Genomic DNA, 22,932 nt, shown 5'->3' with positions numbered 1-22,932 from the left:
CCCCCTCCCCTGAAGCCAACCCATCCAAAGAAGCCGCAGGTGCCGCCAGGGATCCCTGACCACCCACTCCCTGCTGAAGCCGCTGCCGGGGATCGCTCCCTGCCTGTCTGCTAGCCCGATGCACCCCCACCGCAAAGCCAACCCAATTACTTCGTTGAAGCCAGATTCGCTCCATCCTCCCCCCAGCAGCAACTCCGTGCAGGGATAGCTCGTGCAGCGATTCACATGCTGCACATGGCTGGCCCACAAGCCTTCCCTCTCCTGTCAATTCTGACGTCGGAGAGAAGGTTCCCGGGTCAGCTACGCAGCGTGTGAGTTGCTGCCTGCGTCCCTGCATGGAGTGCTGTTGGGGGTGGAGGGAGCCAGTCCTGCTCCAACAAAGTAACAGGGTCAGCTTCGGTGGTGGGGGGGTTATGCAGTGGGCAGAATTTGTCACCATTTGTCAGCAGGGGGCGGGCAGGGAGGGATCGGTGGCCAGACCGCATACCTCCAACAAGCACCCCGCATACCCCCAGGGGTACGTGTACCGCATGTTGAGAAACACTGCTGTTGAGCACATTGCTTGCTGTTTTTGTTTGTTTCAGCATGGTGACAAATTCTTATCAAGTAAGATTTTGGCTTACCTGTCTTACTGGTTTTTGAATTCCAGCCCTGTACTTGCTTGGTTTGTCAAAGTCAGATTTTGCTGTGCAGAAGTACAGCACAGGCAAACTGAAATAGGAGATTCAAGCTGTTTTCTTTTCTAAGAAATTGTCGTAATGATATCAGTCTACAGTCTACTCTTTCTTTAGAAGCATCTGATCGAATGTGGTTTTAAGCATGAGATTATGGGCTCTTTTTACTAAGGTGCGCTAGCGTTTTTAGCACGTGCTAACCCCGCGCTGCACGCCAAAAACTAACGCCAGCTCAATGGAGGCGTTGGCATCTAGCAAGTGCGGCATTGCAAGCGCACGCTAAAACCACTAGCACAGTTTAGTAAAAGGAGCCCTATATGTTGTTCTATATTGATACTGGACCTAGAGTTTGCAAATAGCCCAAATTGGATGTTATGTTAGCTAGGACCTGCTGAACTCTCAAAAGAAGCTCTCCGGAGCACTTTTCCACCTACTATGTATGGTAACAATCTACAGGAGGAGAAAAAGTCCAGAAATGCTTTAAAAAAATGCCATTATCCAAAACAGTTGAATGAAAAGAGAAGTGTGACCCCGAAATACATGAGGCGGGGGACGATATCCTCCAAACTGGTTTAGAGAGTGTTGATTTCCAGGTGGTGGCTGCTTGCCAGAAAAAGTGTTGAAATTTTTGGATAACATAAATAAAGCATTTTTAAAAATGTATTTATTACCATAGGTCTTTTGTTGAAAACAATACTAAAACATCAATGAAAGTCAAGCATTTTGAATGAATACTGTAAACTGAAAGATAGCAGGCATAGTTCTACTGGGTTGCTATTGCTTTTGTGTGATGATCTTAAAAGAATATACTTGTATATCTACTGTGACCAACAAACCAATGAAGCATACCTTAGAGGGGTGTCCAACCTTTTGGCTTCACTGGGCTGAAAAAAATGTTTCTGGGGCCGCACAAACTTTCAAATGCTGCAGCAAGACACAGGAGGGAGCCGGCAAGATGGTAGACAACCCAGGGGCAGCAGAGGAAAACACTGCATCGCCCTCGACCGGGGCCGCACAAAATACTTCACGGGGCCGCAGGTTGGACACCCCTGCTTAGAAGAAAGAAGATATACAAGGGTTTCATTGTAATACATGTGTACCACCAAATAGAAAAATAATAGATTGTTCAGGACTCCTATTGTAATAGAAGCAAGTTTCAAGTTTTTATTAGTGTTTAATGAATCGCTTATTTAATTTCCTAAGCAATGTACAATTTATAAAAAAAAAAGGGTAGTGGATACAATAAAATAATTTCAGACTTACAAAATAAGACTAACGTGAATCGTGGGGGTTAGGGGAGAAAAGTTACAATTCCTTGTTAGAGTTGAAAAACAATAGGGAAGTAAACGAGAGGGAGGGTAAAAAATTTAAAGATGTTAAAAGAAAGAAAAAAATGAAAAAAAACTTATGACTTCAGGTCAGTGAGTGATAGGCTGAATGCATCTTTAAAAAGATAGGTTTTTAGGATTTTTTTAAAGGATGAGAGATCTTTTTCATCTCTGATGTACTGTGGTATAAAGTTCCACAGTTGAGGGACCATAACCGAAACTCTGAAGAGGGAGTGAAAACCCCCTCTTAAGGAAAGAGTTTACCGTCCAGTCATTGCATGTACTTGTAAGTAATCACTCTCCGAGAACTGGTAAAATGTTTGTACTGATTATAAAATTCTCTTGATACTTCCAAAGTTGACGTGTTTCTAATTTTCTTATTGCAATAAACCTCGCCGGAAAAAAATGATGCAATGCACTTATCTTGTAAATAAAACTTTTAGGGGTCCCAACGTGGCCCCGCTTCGTGATCTGCTTCAGGAGACCCAGATACACACATTTGGATACGCTATGAAGCTGTAGTGAGTTTTTTTTTAAGGTTATAGTATGCCACCTTAGTTTTTGAGCGAGTTTTACAGTAGAGCTGTGCATGAAGCCAGCTCTACCATGAAGCTTTTTTGCATCAGTCCCTGAGTGGGATAAAATTTGGCACAAAGCTTGACCACGGGCCTGGTGTCAACACTAATGAGATGACCTTATGTGAGAGATCAATTTTAATATAGCAAAAATTGGAAAGCACTGCAAATGCTTGCTGTGTGTAGTTAGTTCTTCCTTGTTTTGAATTAGGGTACTAAATCGGGATTTTTAATGGGCAAGCCAGACCAAAATCTAATATTATTGTTTTCTTTCCTCATTCACAGCATCTGGAAGTTTGTGCTTGTAATGTGTATACACCAAAAGTTAATTTCTTGTAGGAGTCCATTATTCACACTATAAATCCCCATACTGTATGTTATCTCCTACAGAAAACCTTTGTTTCTGTCTGCTGTGCTAGCCTTGTTGATCTACCAGTTTGTTTGTTTTTTCCCCTCCTTGTGTTTTTTAAAAGGCAGGGAATCCCACGAGGAGATAAACATTACGTTCACGTTGCCTGCTGCTTGGAACTCAGATGATTGTGTCCTTCATGGGCACTGTGAGCAGGTGGTATTCACTACATGCATGACTGTCACAGCTGCCACAAGTGTGTTTCCCGTCACAGTGTAAGTATAAGAACTCTTATTCATCCCATATGTACATTGCACATGATCTGTTAAGGTTATACCGGCAGTCCCCTGGTTAAGAACGAGTTACATTTTTAAAGCTGTTCTTAAGTCAGAACTTGTAGATTTTAAGATTCTTGCTGCTTACCTCTGCTCCCAGCTGACAAAAGGGCCAACTGTCCCTACTAGTGTCCCAACCACACGCTATTCTTAATGTGACCATGCCTCATTCCTGAATTTGCTGCAAGAGAAGTGTAGGAGTCCATGCCACTGGAAATACTTCTCAGTGAAATCAAATGAATCTGCAACTGTGTTCTTAAGTACGAGTTGTACTTAAGTTGGGTGTCTGTAACTCGGGGACTGCCTTTATTCTGCTAAGCCAATCAAAAGATACCAATTGGTAACCTCAATTCATAACCAGAATGCCGATTGACTTGTTTATAATCTCTCTATCTCCTTCTTGCCTGCTCCCTACTTGCTAAGTTATATTGATTGACTGACTTATTTGTAAATTTCGCTGTAGATGTACAGTCTCTTGTCATGTAAACCGCTCTGAAGTATTCTGGTACTGCGGTATACAAAAATAAAGTTATTATTATTATAACACATCCCGGTCTCTCCGTTCAACTTCTCATAACCTTCTAACGGTTCCATCCCTGAAAATTATAGATACCAATTTCTCATATAGTGACACTTTTGTGATTTAAAACCATGAAGAAATTTGAGAGAAAAAATTGCAGCAGATTTTATATGCACAAATGCAAACTTAAACTGACTTATCATTTAATTCTCTTCTCTGGTATATAAATGCTGCTGCAAAAACTTATCTTATTTCTCTACATTTCTGTGTTGTGTTCTGGCTTTTCAGGAGAAAACCCATACAAGGAGGACTGAATGAAAGCACTAAATGAAAATTAAAACTTGTTTGTTTAGGTTTGGTTGAGAATATGAGAGTTCTCGCTCTTTTTTTGTTGGTAATACCTTACATTTTTGTAAATATAACTCCACACTGGATGGGTGTCCAGCTTCAGGGTGATATTTATTTGCATTATTTTATTTAAAAAATGTATAAACTGCACAATCCTATATACTAGGCGATTAACAGAAAAAGCATAATATAGAAAGACATTTTCGATATGCTATCCAAATCCAGTATCAAACATGGTCGTTTTCGAATCGGAAAAAGTCTGTCTTTTTGGTTTGAAAATCACTTTATTTTAGATGTTTTTTTGTGCTCAGTGTGTCTTTAGGGGACCATTAAAAAAGTAAGGGAAAAAGGCACAAAAACAAGCCATTGAGATGTTTGAGGACTAGCAGTCTTATTAGATTGACCAAACAGACATTCCAATGGAGCAGCCTGGGGGTGCCTGGTAGTGAACTTCACATAAAAGGTCCTAGGTACATGTCACATCAAAAACCGCCTTATATTGTATGGCCAAACTTGTAGGAATATCAACAAAATGTACTTTATTCAACTGTATACCACTATGAAAGTCCTTATGACAGCAGGTGTCGCCTACATGTGGGTTTAGTAGGTATGTTGTGGTTTTTGGGGTGCTCACATTTTCCATTACAAGTGTACTAGTTAGAGTGGGACATGGGCCTGGGTCCTCTTCTCTACAGTCCACTGCACTGACCACAAAGCTAATCCAGGAACATGCTTTCTGCTCTAAGAGGAATGCTCATTATATCTGCAGCTGTCATAGAACCTGGTATGTAGAAACATAGAAACTGACGGCAGAAAAGGGCCACGGCCCATCCAGTCTGCCCACACCAATGACCCACCCCTACCTTCCGCTATGTAGAGATCCCACGTACCAATCCCATTTTGTCTTAAAATCTGGTACACTGCTGGCCTCAATTACCTGTAGTGGAAGATTATTCCAGCGATCAACCCTTTCACCCTTTCGGTGAAGAAATATTTTCTGGTGTCACCATGAAATTTCCCACCCCTGAGTTTCAACGGATGCCCTCTTGTTGATGTGGGACCTTATGTATTGTTACTTTCGCCTCTTAGGGGAGGTGGGGGTGACCATTGGAGGATTAAGAGGGGGGGTTTCAGGTTTTATTACATTTGGTATCTACTCGAGGGCAAAAATCCATATAAGCAGTTAAAATATAAATCTAAAATATGGAAAAGAACAACATAAAATAATAGGAAAGTAAAAAGTAACAAGCTTATTGCAGGTTTCCAGGTCTCGCTGCATCTTGTGAGGTAGAAACCGACATTTCAGCCTTCTGCAGTTTTTCTTTATATACTTAGGTCCACTGACCTAATTGAGAACAACGGACCTCCCTGTTCTCAATCAGATCAGTGGATCCAGACCTCACAGCATACCCTGAAGAAAGCCACAGTATGATGGCTGAAACATTGGTTTCTACCTGACAAGATGCAGCGAAATCCGGAAACCTACAACAAGCATGATGCCAGCTTCAGAAACCCTGAGAGAGCATAAAAAGTAACAAGTTTATATCCCAGTGCTCCCATATCACTAGGTCAACTGCCCCTGACAGAACCCACTACTAAATAACTACTAACTAAAGGAAAATTTCACAAAATAAATGAGGAATCGTGCCTTTATCCCTCCAGTGGTCATCTGTCCAGTTTGGGTACCTTTTTAGCTACTGAAATGTCCTATTTTTGGCCCTGGACTTGTGACCTGGATTTATCACCATTGGAAAAAGGATACTGGGCTTGATGGACCTTTGGTCTGTCCCAGTATAGCAGCTCTTATGCTCATTATTGCAGAAAAATGTCTAAACCGTAAGCCCGTTGATAGCCTGCCCAAAACAAGCCTCCAATATGCTCCCTTAAGATTTAGATGAACTGCACAGAAAAACATAGTAACAAAGTAGATGACGGCAGATAAAGACCCGAATGGTCCATCCAGTCTGTCCAACATGATCCAATTTAAATTTTTTTTAATTTTTTCTTCTTAGCTATTTCTGGGCAAGAATCCAAAGCTCTACCCGGTACTGTGCTTGGGTTCCAACTGCCGAAATCTCTGTCAAAACCTACTCCAGCCCATCTACACCCTCCCAGCCATTAAGAACATAATAAGTTGCCCCCGCTGAGTCAGACCAGAGATCCATCTTGCCCAGCGGTCCGCTCCCGCGGCGGCCCATCAGGCCTAATGCCTGAACAGTGGTCACTGATTAATTTTGTAACTTACCTCTAATCCCATCCCTATAATCTACCTCTACTCTTATCTGTACCCCTCAATCCCTTTGTCTTCCAAGTACCTATCCAAGGCTTCTTTGAACCCTTGTAGCTCTCTCTAGCCATCCTCCCCCAAATGGCCATATACAGACCGTGCAAGTCTGCCCAGTACTGGCCTTAGTTCAATTTTTAATATTATTTTCTGATTCTAGATCCTCTGTGTTCATCCCACGCTTCTTTGAACTCAGTCACAGTTTTCCTCTCCACCACCTCTCTCGGGAGCACATTCCAGGCATCCACCACCCTCTCCGTAAAGTAGAATTTCCTAACATTGCCTTTGAATCTACCATCCCTCAACCTCAAATTATGTCCTCTGCTTTTACTATTTTCCTTTCTCTGGAAAAGATTTTGTTCTACATTAATACCCTTCAAATATTTCAACGTCTGAATCATATCTCCCCTGTCCCTCCTTTCCTCTAGGGTATACATATTCAGGGCTTCCAGTCTCTCCTCATATGTCTTCTGGCGCAATGAGTTTCAAAAATAGTGATTTTGATGATTTAATTAAAAAAAAAAAAATCCATGTGCTGCTTTGTGCTGGTTTTAGACATTTTTCTGTTTTGAAAATGAGCCCCTCTGTGTGTAGGTATGAATTTCACTACTTGTGATCTAGATAGGTACTTGGGACCTGGGTTGGCCACTGTTGGGAACAGGATACTGGGCTTTATGGACCTTCGGATTGTCCCAGTATAAGAATTCTTATGTTCTTATGTAATTAATTTATTCTTCTTTTTTTTTTTTTTTTAATAGCCAGCCAGCACACTGTGTTCCTGAAACATACAGCAATGCAACAGTCTGGTACAAGATCTTTACCACTGCTAGGGATGCAAACACCAAATATATGCAGGATTACAACCCCTTCTGGTGTTACAAAGGGGCCATTGGAAAAGTGTATCATGCTTTAAACCCAAAACTAACTGTTATAGTTCCTGATGTAAGTAAAGGCTAAAGTCCTCAATTATTCCTTGTTTATTTTATTCCTTCTGATGTTCATGCACTTGGATCAATATTCAGAGTGTGGAATATTTAGTAAGGTTTTAGTAATCAGTTAATTTCAACTAGCTAAGTCCCCACTACTGATTATACCATGTTAACCGTATAATTTGTCTGATAAACTTTAGCCAGAAAAATACCTAGCTTAACTTAACTGAATATCCTTGCAATCTGGTTGAAGAGTAACTCTATCTCTGACGCATCTTTTTCCCTTCCTGTATTTTGTCCAGAAAACTAAGGTACCATTCCACTTTATGTGCTGAACAAATGCTTTACCTGGTGTCCATTTCCTATCAGATAGAATCCCATTTTAGACTGTCCTCCAAATCTGTTGCCTTCTACACTTCCACCTCCCCATTCGCGGTTTCTGCACTCGCGATTTCACATAATCGCAATTTTTTTCTGGGGAGGGGGAAAATAAAAAAAAACATTTTTTACCTCCCTGCCGCCTTCCCGGCTTTACCTGGTGGTCTAGAGGGCTTTCGGGGCAGGAGCGATCTTCCTACGCTCCTGCCCCGTGCAGATCGCCATGAGGAAATGGCTGTAGGGAGTTCCCATCGTAGTCTCGAGAGACTACGGGAACTCACAGCAGCCATTTCCTCATGGCGATCTGCACGGGGCAGGAGCGTAGGAAGATCGCTCCTGCCCCGAAAGCCCTCTAGACCACCAGGTAAGGCCGGGAAGGCGGCAGGGAGGTGGGGGTGGGTCAGAGCTGGTTAATCGTGGTTTTTCGCCATTCGTGGTCTGGCTCTGCCCGTATCCCCTGTGAATAACGAGGGAGAAGTGTACTCCACTGAGTGATATTCTACTTCCCTACCTTCATATCTTGTCCCACTCTGTCAAGTCTCTTTCTTAGAGTGTAAACCATATGGACCTGTCCGTTACAGAATTGGTAGTGTAACACAATGATCCTCAACCCTGTCCTGGAGGACCACCAGCCAGTCGGGTTTTGGGGATAGCCCTAATGAATATGCATGAGAGAGATTTGCATATAATGGAGGTGTCAGGCATGCAGATCTGTTCCATATATATTCATTAGGGCTATTCTGAAAACCCGACTGGATGGTGGTCCTCCAGGACAGGGTTGGGGACCACTGGTATAACAAGTATGAATAAATATCAAAGAAGAGACAAGTTAATTTAATCATGTATTTTTAATGGATATAACTAATGGGATCTATGGAGCAGGAGATTGAAAATATAAAACTTGTCCAGGTAGTTCTTCAATATCAATCCCCTGGAATTCAAATGATGATCTTATGGGTACAAAGCAAAATTGGATGCACTGAACTAGGTTCCTCAGATTGTTCAAGGACTCCAGATGCTTTGTGGAGCATAAACATAAGCATTGGTCTATTGCTTGATATGATTCTTCTTGCAGATAGTGTTACAATCTAGGAGAAGATTGGAGGCAGGAGAGAAGAAACATTTCTGCAGATAAATTCTTTTTTTATTTTCTTGTTCAAAGATAAAATCACCAGTGTGGAGGAGTGAGGATGGATCATTCCCTCTCTAATGGTTGCTGTTATTCCCTTGCTTTTAGTCCATTCTCTTAGGGCTCCTTTTACAAAGGTATGCTAGCGTTTTTAACGCACGCACCGGATTAGGTAGCCAAAAATCTACCGCCTGCTCTGTCACGTTTTTAAAATGGAACATATTATGGCTATAGAACAGGGACGTTACAAAAAGTTTTTGAAGATTTGGGAGCCATTGGCAAAGTTTTGCAAAGAGTGATTGTTGATTTTGCTCTTTGGTCATACACGTCCAGGGTGGGTTGGAACATATTTTTAATTTCTTAATTTGAGTGTACTTTTTGAATATAATTATGGGGGGGGGGTGATATATCTATTTACCATAGATTACAATTTTAATTGTATTTAAGTGCTTTTATAGTGTAATATGATTGTATTATATGTTGTACTTACTTATGGCTTCAAAATGAATAAAGATATTTTTTTTTTAAAAAAGGCCCTAGCACGGCTTTGTAAAAGCAGCCCTTAGTGTGTAGTCAGTCCACATTACAGGTTATTTGCCTCTTCATGCTTACCCAGTCTGAGAAGAAGCCTAGAGATGACAACCTAAAGGGTAATTCTAGTGCAAAAGGCATATGAATCATGAACCAGAGGGTTTTTCTGCTCTAGTCGTGAGTTGTGTAGGAAGGCATCATCTGCATTTTTTTCTCTCTTGGCTCCGCCTCTTTCACCACTTGGCAGTGCTCTAGCTCCTTAGTTTTTCCTTCTGTATGCGAGTTTGAAAGTGTTTTTCTGATCTGCTCTGATCTTTATTATTTGGGGGGGAGGGGTTAAATCTGAATTTGGAGGCTTTTTGGTGCTCCAAAGGTCCCCAGTGTTACTGGGGCAGCTCTGCCTGGGAGAAGACACAGACTCTCTTGGCAGAAGCCTATAGTTAGGAGGGCAACTTTTTTCAAGGGCACCTACCTGGCCAGCCTGCTTTTATACTTTCAGTGGCTCTGGGACTGTTCCCCTGGGAGTAAGGCTTGCTCCTGGTTAGTATCAGAACTTAAGCACAGGTTGTGTGGCCTCATATTGGGCCTGAGGGCTCCATCGGGTGCTGGCTGCATTCCTTCCCCCCACCCCACCTGAAAATGCATGAGAAGCTGTGGATAATGACTTGGCAGGTTCAGCAGAGTGCAGGCACAGGTGCCGCTGGGCCCACAAAGAGACAAGGTAAGTCCCTGCAGGGGTTCTTGGGGCATCTTGTACAGGGTTTTACTCCTAATTTTATGAGTTTAATATTCGCAGCCTATCTGAATTTCAAGGTCTTCCTGTTCCATCTGTGGACTTGCCGGGGATTGCATAGGCGGATTTCCTCTCGGGGGTGAATTATGTAGCAGATGTTTTCAGGGACATGAGCAAGGTTTCTGCTTATTTTATGTCTGCCTGTAGAATGCTTTGGATCAAGCAGTAGGCAGGGATTTAGCTTCCAAGGCCACTTTGAGCAGACTACCTTTCTGGGGGCCAAATGTTCTTTAGGCAAGAGGCTGGATTACCTTATGACCAGTGTGGCAGATCATCACTCTTAAGTCTTTGCGGTTAGTAGACCGCATGCCCCTGGGGGGGGGGGTCGTCAGGTCATGGTACTTTTCATGGTTTTATCAGTTCTCAGCTGGGTCATATGCTCATAAATTGTTTCAAGGATCTCAGCAGAGATTTGGAGGTTCCAGGTGAACTTGGCCCTCTGGGTCACACCCCATAGCAGCCTCCAGGAAGTCACAATGATGCCGTGCCAGCTGTTGAACACCCTCGGATAGGAAGGAGGTTGGCTTACTGGGTGAGGATTTGCTGGGATCACTGCACACTGGATGTCTTTTGAGAGGGCTACAAGCTCGAGATTTTTCGTCCTCTGCTAGACCTCTTTGTGGACTCTCCAACTGGATGGCCAGAGAAGGAGGTCAAGGTCCAAGCAACAGTACAAAGGCTACTGGCTATTTGGGCCATAGAACCTGTACCAACCAAAGAATTGGACTTGGGCAGATACTCTATAAACTTTATTGTGCTCAAGAAAGACTCAGATGACTAGAGACTACTCCTGGATCTGAAGTCAGTCAATACAGCACTGAAAGTGCCCCAATTCTAGATGTAGACCATTGGTTTGATCATAGCTTCAATGGCTCAGGGGGAGGGTCTAGCCTCTGGATTTAATGGAGGCTACTTACATATTCCCATATTTCTGGCCCACAGGAGATTTCATGTTCTCAGGAGACATATCCAATTCTCGGCACTCCCATTCAGTCTGGCAACAGCGCCTCACATTTTCAACAAGATAATGGTTGTGGTGGTGGCAGCAGCAGCACCCGCGCAAGGTGGGGATTCAAGCAGTGTTGTAGCGAGGGAGGTTAGTGTCTGGGGCACCCCAACTCTTCCCTGCTACTTGATCATTCCCCCCACACATATATCCTTGAAATGTTCGTTGGCGCAAGCAGCATCTTCTACCTGCTGCTTGCGCCAACTTCTGCCCCCTTCTAACATCACATCCTGGTTCTGCAATCAGGAAGTGATGTCAGAAGGGAGCTGAGGCTGGCACGAGCCTGTTCCAAGGCTTGGAAAATGTTTCATTGCTGGTGTGATAAGTAGAATGGAACCTTGTAGGGCTCTGATGTCGGTGGTTCTGGCATTTCTTCAGGATAGCTTTGAGAAAGGTTGAGCAGTTAATTTCCTCGGTTAGTTCTCTCAAAGTGCAGGTGGCAGGCTTCTCATGCCTTAGGGCTTGAATGGAGAAAGTTTCCTTGGCCCCTAATCCTGATTTGAAAATGACATGGGGGATAAATTTTTCCCAATCCTTGTGGGAACTCATTTTCCTGTCCCTGCCCCATTCCTACAAGCTTCATACTCATCTGCACAAACCTCAAACACTTTAAAATCGTAAATGTTCAAGGTTTGTGCAGTTAAGGCGGAGTTTACAGGAATGGGGCAGGGACAGCAACAAAACTCACGGGGATGCGACGGAAAACTTGAGTTCCTGTGGGGACAGGGAAAAATTTGTCCCGGTGCCCTTCTCAAATCCTGATACAACCAGATTTTTGAAGGATGCCTTGCGACTACATCCTCCTGTGAGACAGCTGTTTTCCCACTTGGATTCTTAACATTGTTTTGCATGCCCTCAGTAAGGCCCTGTATAAGCTGTTACAAGAGGTGTCACTGATGGATCTTTCTGTTAGGATGGTTTTCCTAGTAGCCATCGCCTCAGTTAGAAGGGTTTTGGAGCTGCAGGTTCTGTCCTGCAGAAAGCCTTTTCTCAGATTTGCAGAGCCTGGGGTCTCACTATGCACGGTACCTTCCTTTTTTGCAAAGGTGATTTTCTGACATCTAGAGTGCCCTATTCTTCCTAAGAAAAACTTTTCCATTAAAATCTCATCGCTTTTATTTTATGGCCATTTGTTGAGGATGTTAAATGCCTCCAGTTTTTGAATGATTGAATACCCTGAAGGAGGCGCTAACCCCTCCCCCCCCTTTACAAAACCATAGTGTGTTTTTTAGCGCCGGCCATGGCGGTAACAGCTCCAAAGCTTATAGGAGCATCTGAGCTGTTACCACCGAGGCTGGCACTAAAAAACCACGCTATGGTTTTATGAAAGGGGGGGGGGGGTAAATGTGCCAAAACATCACAGGATGTTCTCTGACTCAACATGTTTTGGCTCAATTGCCTGCATCAGGGTCTGATGATGAACCATCCGGATGAAGTCTAAAGGGAACATCTAACTGTCAACAGAAAGTTCAGAAGTTTGATCATTTATAGCAGTGGGATCTGATCTAGAGGTTCAGGTTGTGAAGTTCAGTCTGTATGCAATATGCATTTTTTCAATAGGACTGCATTCTTTTGTAATTGGCAGTTAGGTATTCTCTTTAGACTTCATTTAGATGGGTCACGATCAGACTCCGATGCAGGCGCTTTAGCCGAAACATGGCCCGTGTCAAGTCAGAGAAGAGCCCAATAAAGAATTTGCCCTCTCCACTGTTGGTTTTCTTGACCTTGTATGTAAATATATCTGCTTTGGTCATTCCTTAGAGCCTGATCACAATTTTAGAGCTCTTTCTTGGATTCTTACACTGTTATGAACATTTTGAGCATTTTTGTACCTTGTCTTTTGTTTTCACAGGATGATCGCTCACTGATCAATTTGCATCTGATGTACACCAGTTATTTCCTGTTTGTGATGGTGATCACCATGTTCTGCTATGCAGTTATTAAGGGTAGACCAAGCAAAATGCGGCAAAACGCTGGTGAATTTTGTCCTGAAAAGGTGAGCTGGTGATGCTAGTGTTCTATGACCAGGTTGGAGTATGGGCCCTGTGCCGGTAATAAGCTCACACTCCATGGCATGCCTTAGGTGTACATAAACACCAGCTTGGAAGGCTTTCCTTAGACTTGCTTATATGACTCCAAATTTATTATGTGTAAGGTCAATAGAGCAGATGCTCTGAGGCCTTACTTTACAAGGTTGCTTGGAGATTTTTTTCAAATTTAATTTTTAGATGCCTCTCCCTTCCCTTTCAGCCTGCATGGACATGTCCGACTTCCCTTTTCTCACCCACTCGTTTCTCATAGGCTGGCACGTGCTAATGAATTTCAGTCACAAGTGACCTGAGCTAGATTAGAACTGGTGGCCTAGAGGTAAAAGCTTCTGCAAAATGCTTTATTGTCCCTTGAGCTATCCAGTCCTATGGGCTGCACCTTTTTTTTCTTTTTTACCTTTTAGTAGTGATATATATTTACCCACTTCACTAGAGTAACTAGAAATTGCCTCCCTGGTTCATCACAGAGATTCCTCCAGCAGCAAAGTATCCATATCCATAACAGAGTTCACCAAAGCCTTTTGGGGTTGGTTTGAGCCTACAGACGCCAGCAAACCAAATGCTGTGTTATGTGGTGCTGAGAGAAAATTGCAGTTTTGAGGCTGACTTGCACATCTGCCGGGCTCTTTTTGTATGATATGAATTTAAACAAGAGAGGCTTGTAGATAGATCCCTGCACACAATAAAGTACAGTTGACAGAGGGGAACTCATTGGGACTTGAGCGTACACTGATGGTATCATAATCTTGCTTACAGCCAATAATCAGACCACTTAGTAATAAGTGTTTCTGCCTGATGTACCTGTTAAACTTTATTTGTGTGTTTTTCATATTTTCTAACACCTAGATTGCTCTATTCTTCCATAAGAAAACTTTTCCATTAAAATCTCATCACATTTATTTCATGACCATTTGTTGAGGATATTAAATGCATCCAGTTTTTGAATGACTGAATACCCTAAAGTAGGCTTTAAATCTAATCTAATCTTCTATTTGTGCGTCGCTAATACCTATACAGGCTCAAGGCGACTGTAAAGAGAGGGAAGAGGGAAAAGAAAGAGGAGGGAGAGAGAGGAGGTGGATAGGTAAGAGGGAGAGGAAGGGGAGAGAAGAGAGGGTAAAGGAGATTAAGTATCGAACAGATGAGTTTTCAGTTTTCTTCGGAAGATGATGTGGCAAGGTTCAGTTCTGGTCTTTTCTGTAAGGCCATTCCAAGTTTTGACTCCTAGAAAGGTAAGCATGGAGTGGAAAACTGTGCCAAAACACCACCCAGATGTCTAATGATTACAGTGCATGACCTAAGAACCAGGGGAACAGGGTTTGATTCCCACTGCTGCGCATTGTGACTCTGGTCAAGTCACTTAACTCTTCATTGTCCCAGGTACAACATAAGGACCTGCATATAATATGTAAACCGCTTTGATTGTAATCACAGAGGCACTATATTGATGAGTGCTTGGCATGAGGATCTGGATATGGCCTTAAATAAAGTTTCTTGGAGAAATATGTGGACCCTGACATATAAAATCACCAGTTCTGCTGCCCTGTATCAATCCTTCTACTTTCTATTACATCGGGCATATTGGACACCCCTTAAAATATCCAAAATACAGAAAGAACATACGGATGAGTTTTGTTGGTCTTGTAAATTATCAAAAGGAACATTAAAACATATATTTGCTTGCCCCTTGTTGAAGGACTATTGGAATCAGATTTGGAATCACATTCTATCTATGTTGGATATTTCAATTCCATTGTCTTATCCATTACTCATTGCCAGTTTGACTACAACACAAATGTTCTTACCGCAGGAGAGCTTGCAATTAGTAGTTTCAAGTTTATTAAAAAAAAATTTAAACCGCTTAATCAGTTTTCTAAGCGGTGTACAATATAAAATTACATAAAAAATATTAAAACAAGGGATACTGGATAAAATCCAAGTGTCATAATAAAGCACTGATAAGATGTATGGACTTACTTCAAACAATAGGAAAGTGGGGAAGAACTACAATCGTTAAAGAAAAGTGCACATAATCTTTGCAAACTGGAAAGATTTCTCCAGTGTCTCTTACAATGAATGGTGGGACACGATTTTCACTCTAAAACTTCAAATTTTGCTTCAAAACTGGTTGAGATGGAGTCCTTGGGCTCTTCTACCCCAAATTCATGCTAGGATTGTACAAATTCTGTGCCTCAGGAGTGTCCTTGCGCCATGACCAGACCAGAGAGGCGGGAACAGCCAGCTTAACCTCTCTTCTGTGTACTAAGATGACAAAAAGGGTGGCCAGCCTGCTGGGATGGCTTTTTCTCTTTTTGAGGTCTGGAAATGGTAACCGTTCTGTGAGTAAGGATGTGGATGCCCCGCAGCCCAAGAAATGCAAAGTAGAGCCGTCACAGGTGACTTCAGGCTCCCTGGTCCTGATGCCTTCTCAGACTTCTTGAAGATTTAGCTGTGCTCCTCCTGCACAGTCCCACTGTACATCGGTCCTGCCTCATCGAGGTATAGCCTCCCAACAAGCATCTTCTTCACAATCTTCCACTGTTCAGGACTCGGGAGACCTCTCTCTCCAGGGGATGAGGATTTTATAGATCCCTTATTTTCTGTGTATGTTCCCATTACAGAGGATCAGGGTCCGTATGCTGGCACGTTAGATCCTGTTTTGGCTTCAGAACGTGGGACAATCTCACGATTCTGCCTTACCGGATCTTATATCGGAGTCTCTATGTGAACAGAACAGTTGATTGGTTTTGGAAATTTCCCAATTTTGTCCTTACGTCACATATTTTTGATGGAGCTCTTGTATGCTTGGGTACTAACTGCAAGTGGCAGTAGAACTCCCAGTGAAGTAGAACGGATCACAGAAAAAAAATCCAGAGCGGATTCCGTCTGCATATGGCTCGCGGCTATGGGGAGATAACCCGCTTCTCCAGAATGACATAGCTATCTACTGGAAAAGATATTATTAAGTTAAGGGCATAATCTTTTAATTCTTTTTCTTATTGGACCATGCGTATTTAAAAAAAAGAAAGAAAAAATTACATAAATGATAGGGTTTTGTGGTACTTGGTTATTTTTGTGCTGAATAAGTCAAGCAGAAATGCCAACTAATTACTTAGTGGTTTGCTTATTAACCTTGAGCCCTGTTACATGATACCCATATTGCATTCTCAAGGCCCATTAAATTTCTCTCTAATAAATGTGATATGAAAATGATTGTTTTACAGTCAAGTTTGCTGGCCCCTACATAATTTTATGCATGTATTTATGTGCTAAGAATGCATTAGTATTGATACCCAATCTTGTGCTCCTTCCAACTTGTGATAATGTACATTTCATAGGGGTTCCAATTGAAGAGCAGAATTTTACAGGTCATAGAACAAAAGCATTCTACTGAACTATCATTAGTGACTTGGATTTTCTATTCATTTTATTCTAGGTGGCTTTGTCCGAAGCATAATCTTATCTCCTTTCTATGGAATTGTTTGAAAACCATAATCATTGCCTGCTGAGCCCAAAGTGGGTCTGAAGTACACTCTGTGAATACGTTATCTTGCAATGTTGGTTTAATCCAACCAAAGACATTTCAAGTGCCTGTAATTGATTTGTATATATTTATAAAAAAAATATATATATTCAGAACTGGTCAGATGGTGCGCTTGTTCTGCAGTCAGACTCTTTAAATCCTTACCTGTGAATTTAGCAGAATGTTTGTGTAGATATATTTAGTGATTACAACTATCTATAGTCAGAGGAAGATATTTTTTTTTCCTAGCTGCATCAAGGCAGTTTTAAGATGCCTTCTACAAGTGTCTTGAGAAGAAAACAATATTTTGGTTTTGACCAAGGATGTGTTGGGGAAAAGGATGCATCTTATGATGCTGCATTCTCTTGGCTACTGGTCGATTCCAGGAATTTAATTTTGTATACAAGACCGTTCCATTTTGCTCCTTGTTTGAAAAAGAGAAGTCATTAATTTTAAATCGTGAAGAAAAATCTGCATATTCATATTTTAATTCCGCAATAACTAGAGCAGACTCATCTTTATGAACCTAGAGCAAATGGTAATCATTTTAATCCCCTTTCAAATTATTACTCTTGAACAATGCAATTTATTTTTATGTAGGGTACAGAAAAACAGTATTTTTTTCCCAGATCAGATGGAACAGTAGGAGGATAACTTTTAAACAAAATTAATCTCCTTCCTGTGCCTGTTCATAACTTCTACAAGGAGTAGATTTAACTTGGCCAGTTGATTGCTTCTGTAAAGCTGTTCGTGACCTCTAGGCCATATCATTTGTGAAGGAGAGGATAGGGGGTTTCCTCAGCTAATTTTTTCAGAAGGAGGATGTAGTGTTGTAACGCAGTGGAAATGTACTGGAAAGCTATTTGAAACACTGAAATATGCCCTTAGTCAGGCATCAGTGCACAAATCTATTAGAAAATTGAACAACCTAACTCAAGCCTAGTTTCCTTCTGGGTAGGAATGGGCATTTCAGACTTCTTGCATTCACAAAGAAAGTAGCTGAATCACTGCTAATGACGGGGCGGTTCTTTGCATTGGGATTTGGTCACTAAATGATGGGGTTTGTGTAGCACTTGGGCTCCTTTGTGAGGGTCAATGTCATGGCAGTGCAGCTTTTATTGTGGCTCTCGAAGATAAGAGGTGATTTCAAAAGACAGATTTGGATGTAAGAAACCAGGAATGGATTTTGGGAGAGAAAAAAAAGATAATTCACCGTTAAGTGTTTTCACCAACTGAGCATAAATATATAGTTTTGACTGCAGCAATTGAGAAAAGTGTAAGTAAACTTTTGGACAGTGTTAGCTTGTTTTTTTCATGCCAAGAGGACCTCTCTTGAGGCTTTCTGGAATGTAGTGCATACATAAATTTCAATTTTGTTTGCTTGTATATGTGTATTGTTTTTTCCCATCTCTCTTCCCTCTCTCGAGCTGCATCTTTTCTGCATCCTTGCTTTTAGAATTCATTTGTTGCTTTAAGAACCTTCTCTGTGTTGCTTCCTGTTACGACAGAAAAGTTTGCACCAGCTTCGAATCGGGATTGAAAACCAGATAAGGCTTGTCCATGCTAGCTCTATTTAATTTAAGAACAGCATTCTGAAAATGTGGAGAATAATCTTTCCCTCATTTTCACCGCAATGCCTATAAGATTTGTCTGTCAAATTCAGAAATACATCGGAAAAAAGTGGTCTTATAACCCCATACAGGTGTAAAAGTTTGTGACTTGTCTTTTTTAACCTTTTAGATGATCTAGGAGTTCCAGTTAATGGAAAGGCATGAGGCATATACTCTAAAATATTTATGCTGAAAAGATTTTATTTCCCTGTTATATGGGCTCCTTTATTTGCATTCCTCTTCCAAGCTTATTAGGTAGGTTTTATTTGACAAGTTTAGAATTGTGATAAGATCTACAACAAACCATAGCAATATAAAGACAACTTTATGGTCAGTTGGTATAGCTTTCTATACCCTTTCAGTTAGGATTAGAGGGAGTCTCAATTAGATAGCTTTTAGGTACTTGGATAGGAAAGTAGCTGGCCCTTAGGTATTCAGGTACATCTCATGAACATTTATAAAGGATATCCTGAAATTAGATATTGTTCCAGTCACTAATCCATGCTCTTGATTTCATAAGTGTAGCCTGTCTGGTTTGAATGAACCATAAGGTGTAAATTGAGGAATATGGAATTGTGGTAGAGTTGTAGGGAACGAAGACCTGGATGGTCCCCAGAAAAAGTCACTAAAGCCACATATACTAACAGGAAAATAAAACATCTGTATGTACGTAATTTGGTTTGCAGTTAAAACAATCACTAATTAGCTTTTCCGTTTTTTTTTTTTAAGTTTCGTATCTTAAATCTTAGTGCTTTAGATTTTGAAATCTCATTCTTAACCATGCTTACTATTCTGAAACAAGGAATTTGGGCTCTGGTGTCTCACTTTCTGTTGGAATAATATACAGATATCATGACAGTATATATAAAATACCTACCCAGCATGTGCTGCTGAAAAAAAGAGGATGTCAACTGAGAACCTCAACATCTGAGGTAGGGAAGAGAAAAGGGGTCTTGATAGTAATGAAAGATGTCTCTCTTATGGTAAATGGAATAAGAAAATTAAAAAAACCAGCAATACTCTTAGAGTCTCTTAGCTTTAGAAAGATCCATAGCAGATCTGAAGACCAGCTTTATGTGCTTGTGATGAGACTTCATCGATGCAAAATTCCAGCTTATACTTACAATGATCTCCATGGAACTGGGTCACATGATAGAATTTCAGGCAAATTTTATGGCTCCCATATTTTTGTTTTCTATTTTTTAAAAATAAATTGTTTGTCAGCGTTTTAAAGATGTATTGATCTCTTCCCCATCTCCCTTTATTTAGTAGTCATGTAGTCTCATTTCTGCTTTTGCAAGACTTCAAGTGAGTTTTCTCTAAGTGCTCTTCCTGTCGGTTGACGTTCATTGCTAGTAAATGTTTTCTTCCATAAAATGTTCACAATCCCTCACCTTCAAGTACTGTAGGGGCAATAAGCAGAATGGTTTCTAAACCTTTAGCTTAACTTGTGTAAGTTCCTGGCAGAATTTTACTTACTCCCATGAGAGTAAGGTCAGATGGATTTGGGTCATGGAGATTGCATCATCCATTAGCCTTGCATTAGTTTCCCTTTAACACTGAGCTTGAAGTCCTGCAGATGTGTTCTGAGTTTTATTACACTTTTCTCTCTCAAAACCCAACTTTTAACCTTTTTATACAGAACTTTGTACAGCTAGGTACGTATTTATTCTGTCATAGACCAATAGAAAAGTTTGATTTTTTTTTTCCCCAGCATTCCAATTGGGCATGATTTAGACTTGACATTAAGATGTGGTGGTACTGTTTTTAAAATGTTGTCAAATGAACATTTGAAACAGATGAGCAGTTCTACCTATCTAAACTCAGATTACCTAGTTTGAAATGCAGTTTGTAAGTTTAAGTTAAAACATAGTTCCATACATTATCATTGGGGAGGGAACGAATATCCTTTGCTATGCTACAACACTACCTCTTTATTTTCCTGTGGCACTTAAACCCTTTCCCAGAGCTTGTCAGGTAGAGGTGTGTTTGTTCAGTAACTTCCTAATGAGCCCAGGAGAATTGTCAAAAGATTTCTCTAGGTGAGGATGTATAACACTATATCACAACAGCTAAGATTTCAGCCTAGCCAACCTTGGATTTGTAGCACTGGACTGAAATTGAAAAGACGTCCGGGCCATCAGTTCAAGATTCATCTCTGTCACTGTGTGACTTTGGGCAATATGTTTATTTTTAATGTTTTGGGGACCCATTAAGTGATCATAAAGAACTCTTTGGGCTCGTAAATTGATGCTTCTCTTAAGTGGGATTAGTGAACAAAATACTGTAGGACCAGACATGCAACAGAAAGATCACTATACTGAATAATCCTGTTTCATATTTCCTGGGTACTCAGTAAGAGAAGAAAAATATTTGTAATTCCAGTTTTTTATTATTTTTTGCTGCTATGACCACTCTACCTTTTTTATATTCTCAGCCCCTCTGTTGACTTTGCTGCTTTTTTTTTTTTTTTTGTAATGTGTGAACTGAGCCAGATTACAACTGATGGCTGAGGAGTTAAAGCTTCTGCCGCATGCTTTCAGGTCCCTTGAGCCGTCCAGATCTTGCCTGTGGTGGTCATGCACAAATATGGGGAGAAGAAAGTACTGTATGTATATTCTTGTTACCCCTATAGACTTCAGCCCAGCCAGTCACTGATTCCCAAATTCCCTGGAATTGTCTAAGCAGCAGAGCATAGCTCTGTTCTTCTCCAGTGTATCCCATGTCTTTGGGATGGACAGCCCTCATGCTCGGCTTCTAGGAACTATCGTCGTGTTATCTTTCTGTGTTCTGCATGTTCAGTAAATTCTGAAATGATTGGCGAGGCCAGATGGATAGCATTTTCACTCTTTATTCTCAGTTTACTCAGTGTGGGGCTTTTCTTGTTAGGCCTTCACTATCTTTCCAAATAATAGGTTAAAATAGTTTTGGGGCATATGTTGGCAAACTAGGTTTTCTTTGGTTGGCAAAAACGAATCCATGTGTTGGGCCAAATGCAATATTTGATTAATTTTCCCTCTCTATCACATAGACTGGTCAGAATCTTGTACCTTTTAACTGGGGTTCTTCCTTCACCAATTGCCAAACTTTAGCTGTATGACGAACATTATATGGAACAGTCTCGGTAACATCGACAAGAGCTTTATCTGTGCTTCTGGGACTGGATAAAAATCATCACATGAGAATTGTGCTTTTGATTGGGGGGAGCATTGTAGAAATGATCAAGATAAGTAGATTAACTGTTCTATAGAGAACTCCTCAGCTACCAGTCATCTAAAAAAAATAATAATAATAACCCAGCTGAGTGAGGGAATGCAGCTGCATGACCACCAGATTTTCATCTTATTTGAAAAGGAGTTAAATATTTATTTTAAAAATATACATATAGGACTGGTTTAGTAAGGCATTGCTCCCATTCAAAATCTGTTATCAAAAGACCTTGATGAATTGGGCCCTGTCTCTCACACCGCTTGGTATTTTCTGTGGGAACCATTGTGCTAGGACTGCATAATAGGTGATCATTGAGGGTCACAAATTGGTTGATTTTGGATTATCCCTAACAAATATGTATGAAAGAAATTTTACACTGCATATTCTTCAAGGATATCCTGATGGCCTGGCTTGCCGTGGTGGTTCTCCATCCCTACTTTAAGCAAAGGCACCAGAAACATGAAGCCTAGCATCCTATCATAGAAAATGATTCTATGCATGTTTTTAAAACATTACTTTGTAGAGTAGGGTTTCTGAAAGGTGTCTTAGTGATCCCAAAGCCAGTGCAATAATTTTACATATATTTCTTATGTATACTTGTGGATATCTTGAAAACCTGACTGGAGTCACCAGGACAGATTGAGAAAGACCTGTTGCAGTGTGCGCTGAGACTGGTTTTGAAGAAAAGTACTGGGTGCTCTCCTCTTATTGATAATTGGTTTTTAACTGGAAGAAATAAAGATGGCTAATGTACTACTGCTTTAAGACAAGAGAGTGCTGTTAGTTTGTTGGTCTTTTTGCATGACCTGTTGTTGCTGGTTTGATAATGGCATTTCTCCTAAGTTCGTTCTTTCCTCTGTGTTTTGTAAGCTGTGCATATGCTTTGCAGAAAATAAAGGCTGACGTTCATTCTACTGTCTGTATTTATTTTGTTTATCAGCTCAGTCTTTCAGAATCTCCCACTTAATTATATTTCACAAAATTGGATTACCTTTGCAGAGGATTTTATGTTCTGTTTCCAGGGGATTTACAACCCATCGAAGAAAAAAATGAAATCCAAGTTTTGGGAAAGGAACAAGAAAAGACTGGATTTGTGTGAAATAAGATAAATGGTGCAGTAAAAAAAAAGCTGGGATGACGATGTAAATAAATCTTCAGATTGTAAGCAGCTGAAAAATAATTAACACCGTGAAATGGAAGTTTGTCATGAAAATTTCGTAAATCTTTCAAGATTTAGTAGTAGGCCTTGAACTTGGTCTCCTAATACAGCTGTTTCAATACAAGTTCCAAATTTTGATGGTCATAACTTTTCAAGGCTGTCGCCATGTAGATTTTTTTTTTCTTACTCTGTGTAGCTTATCT

The 22,932-nt window shown here is 40.9% G+C and overlaps 1 protein-coding gene across 1 annotated transcript in view; it reads left to right on the top strand.

The window, feature by feature from the left end:
- Positions 1-22,484, top strand: part of TMEM248 (transmembrane protein 248) — a 35,104-nt gene extending 12,620 nt beyond the window's left edge. The window contains exons 4-7 of the mRNA XM_033921930.1: positions 3,051-3,201; positions 7,172-7,355; positions 13,032-13,175; positions 16,664-22,484. Coding sequence (XP_033777821.1) covers positions 3,051-3,201; positions 7,172-7,355; positions 13,032-13,175; positions 16,664-16,684 — 500 coding nt within the window. The 3' untranslated portion in view covers positions 16,685-22,484. The remainder of the gene's footprint in view (positions 1-3,050; positions 3,202-7,171; positions 7,356-13,031; positions 13,176-16,663) is intronic.
- The last annotated feature ends 448 nt before the right edge of the window (positions 22,485-22,932 follow it).

The sequence above is a fragment of the Geotrypetes seraphini genome, chromosome 15, assembly GCF_902459505.1.
Source record: "Geotrypetes seraphini chromosome 15, aGeoSer1.1, whole genome shotgun sequence".
NCBI lineage: Eukaryota > Metazoa > Chordata > Amphibia > Gymnophiona > Dermophiidae > Geotrypetes > Geotrypetes seraphini.
The sequence above is the reverse complement of the archived record's forward strand: the minus strand, read 5'-3'. Positions and strand labels throughout refer to the sequence as shown.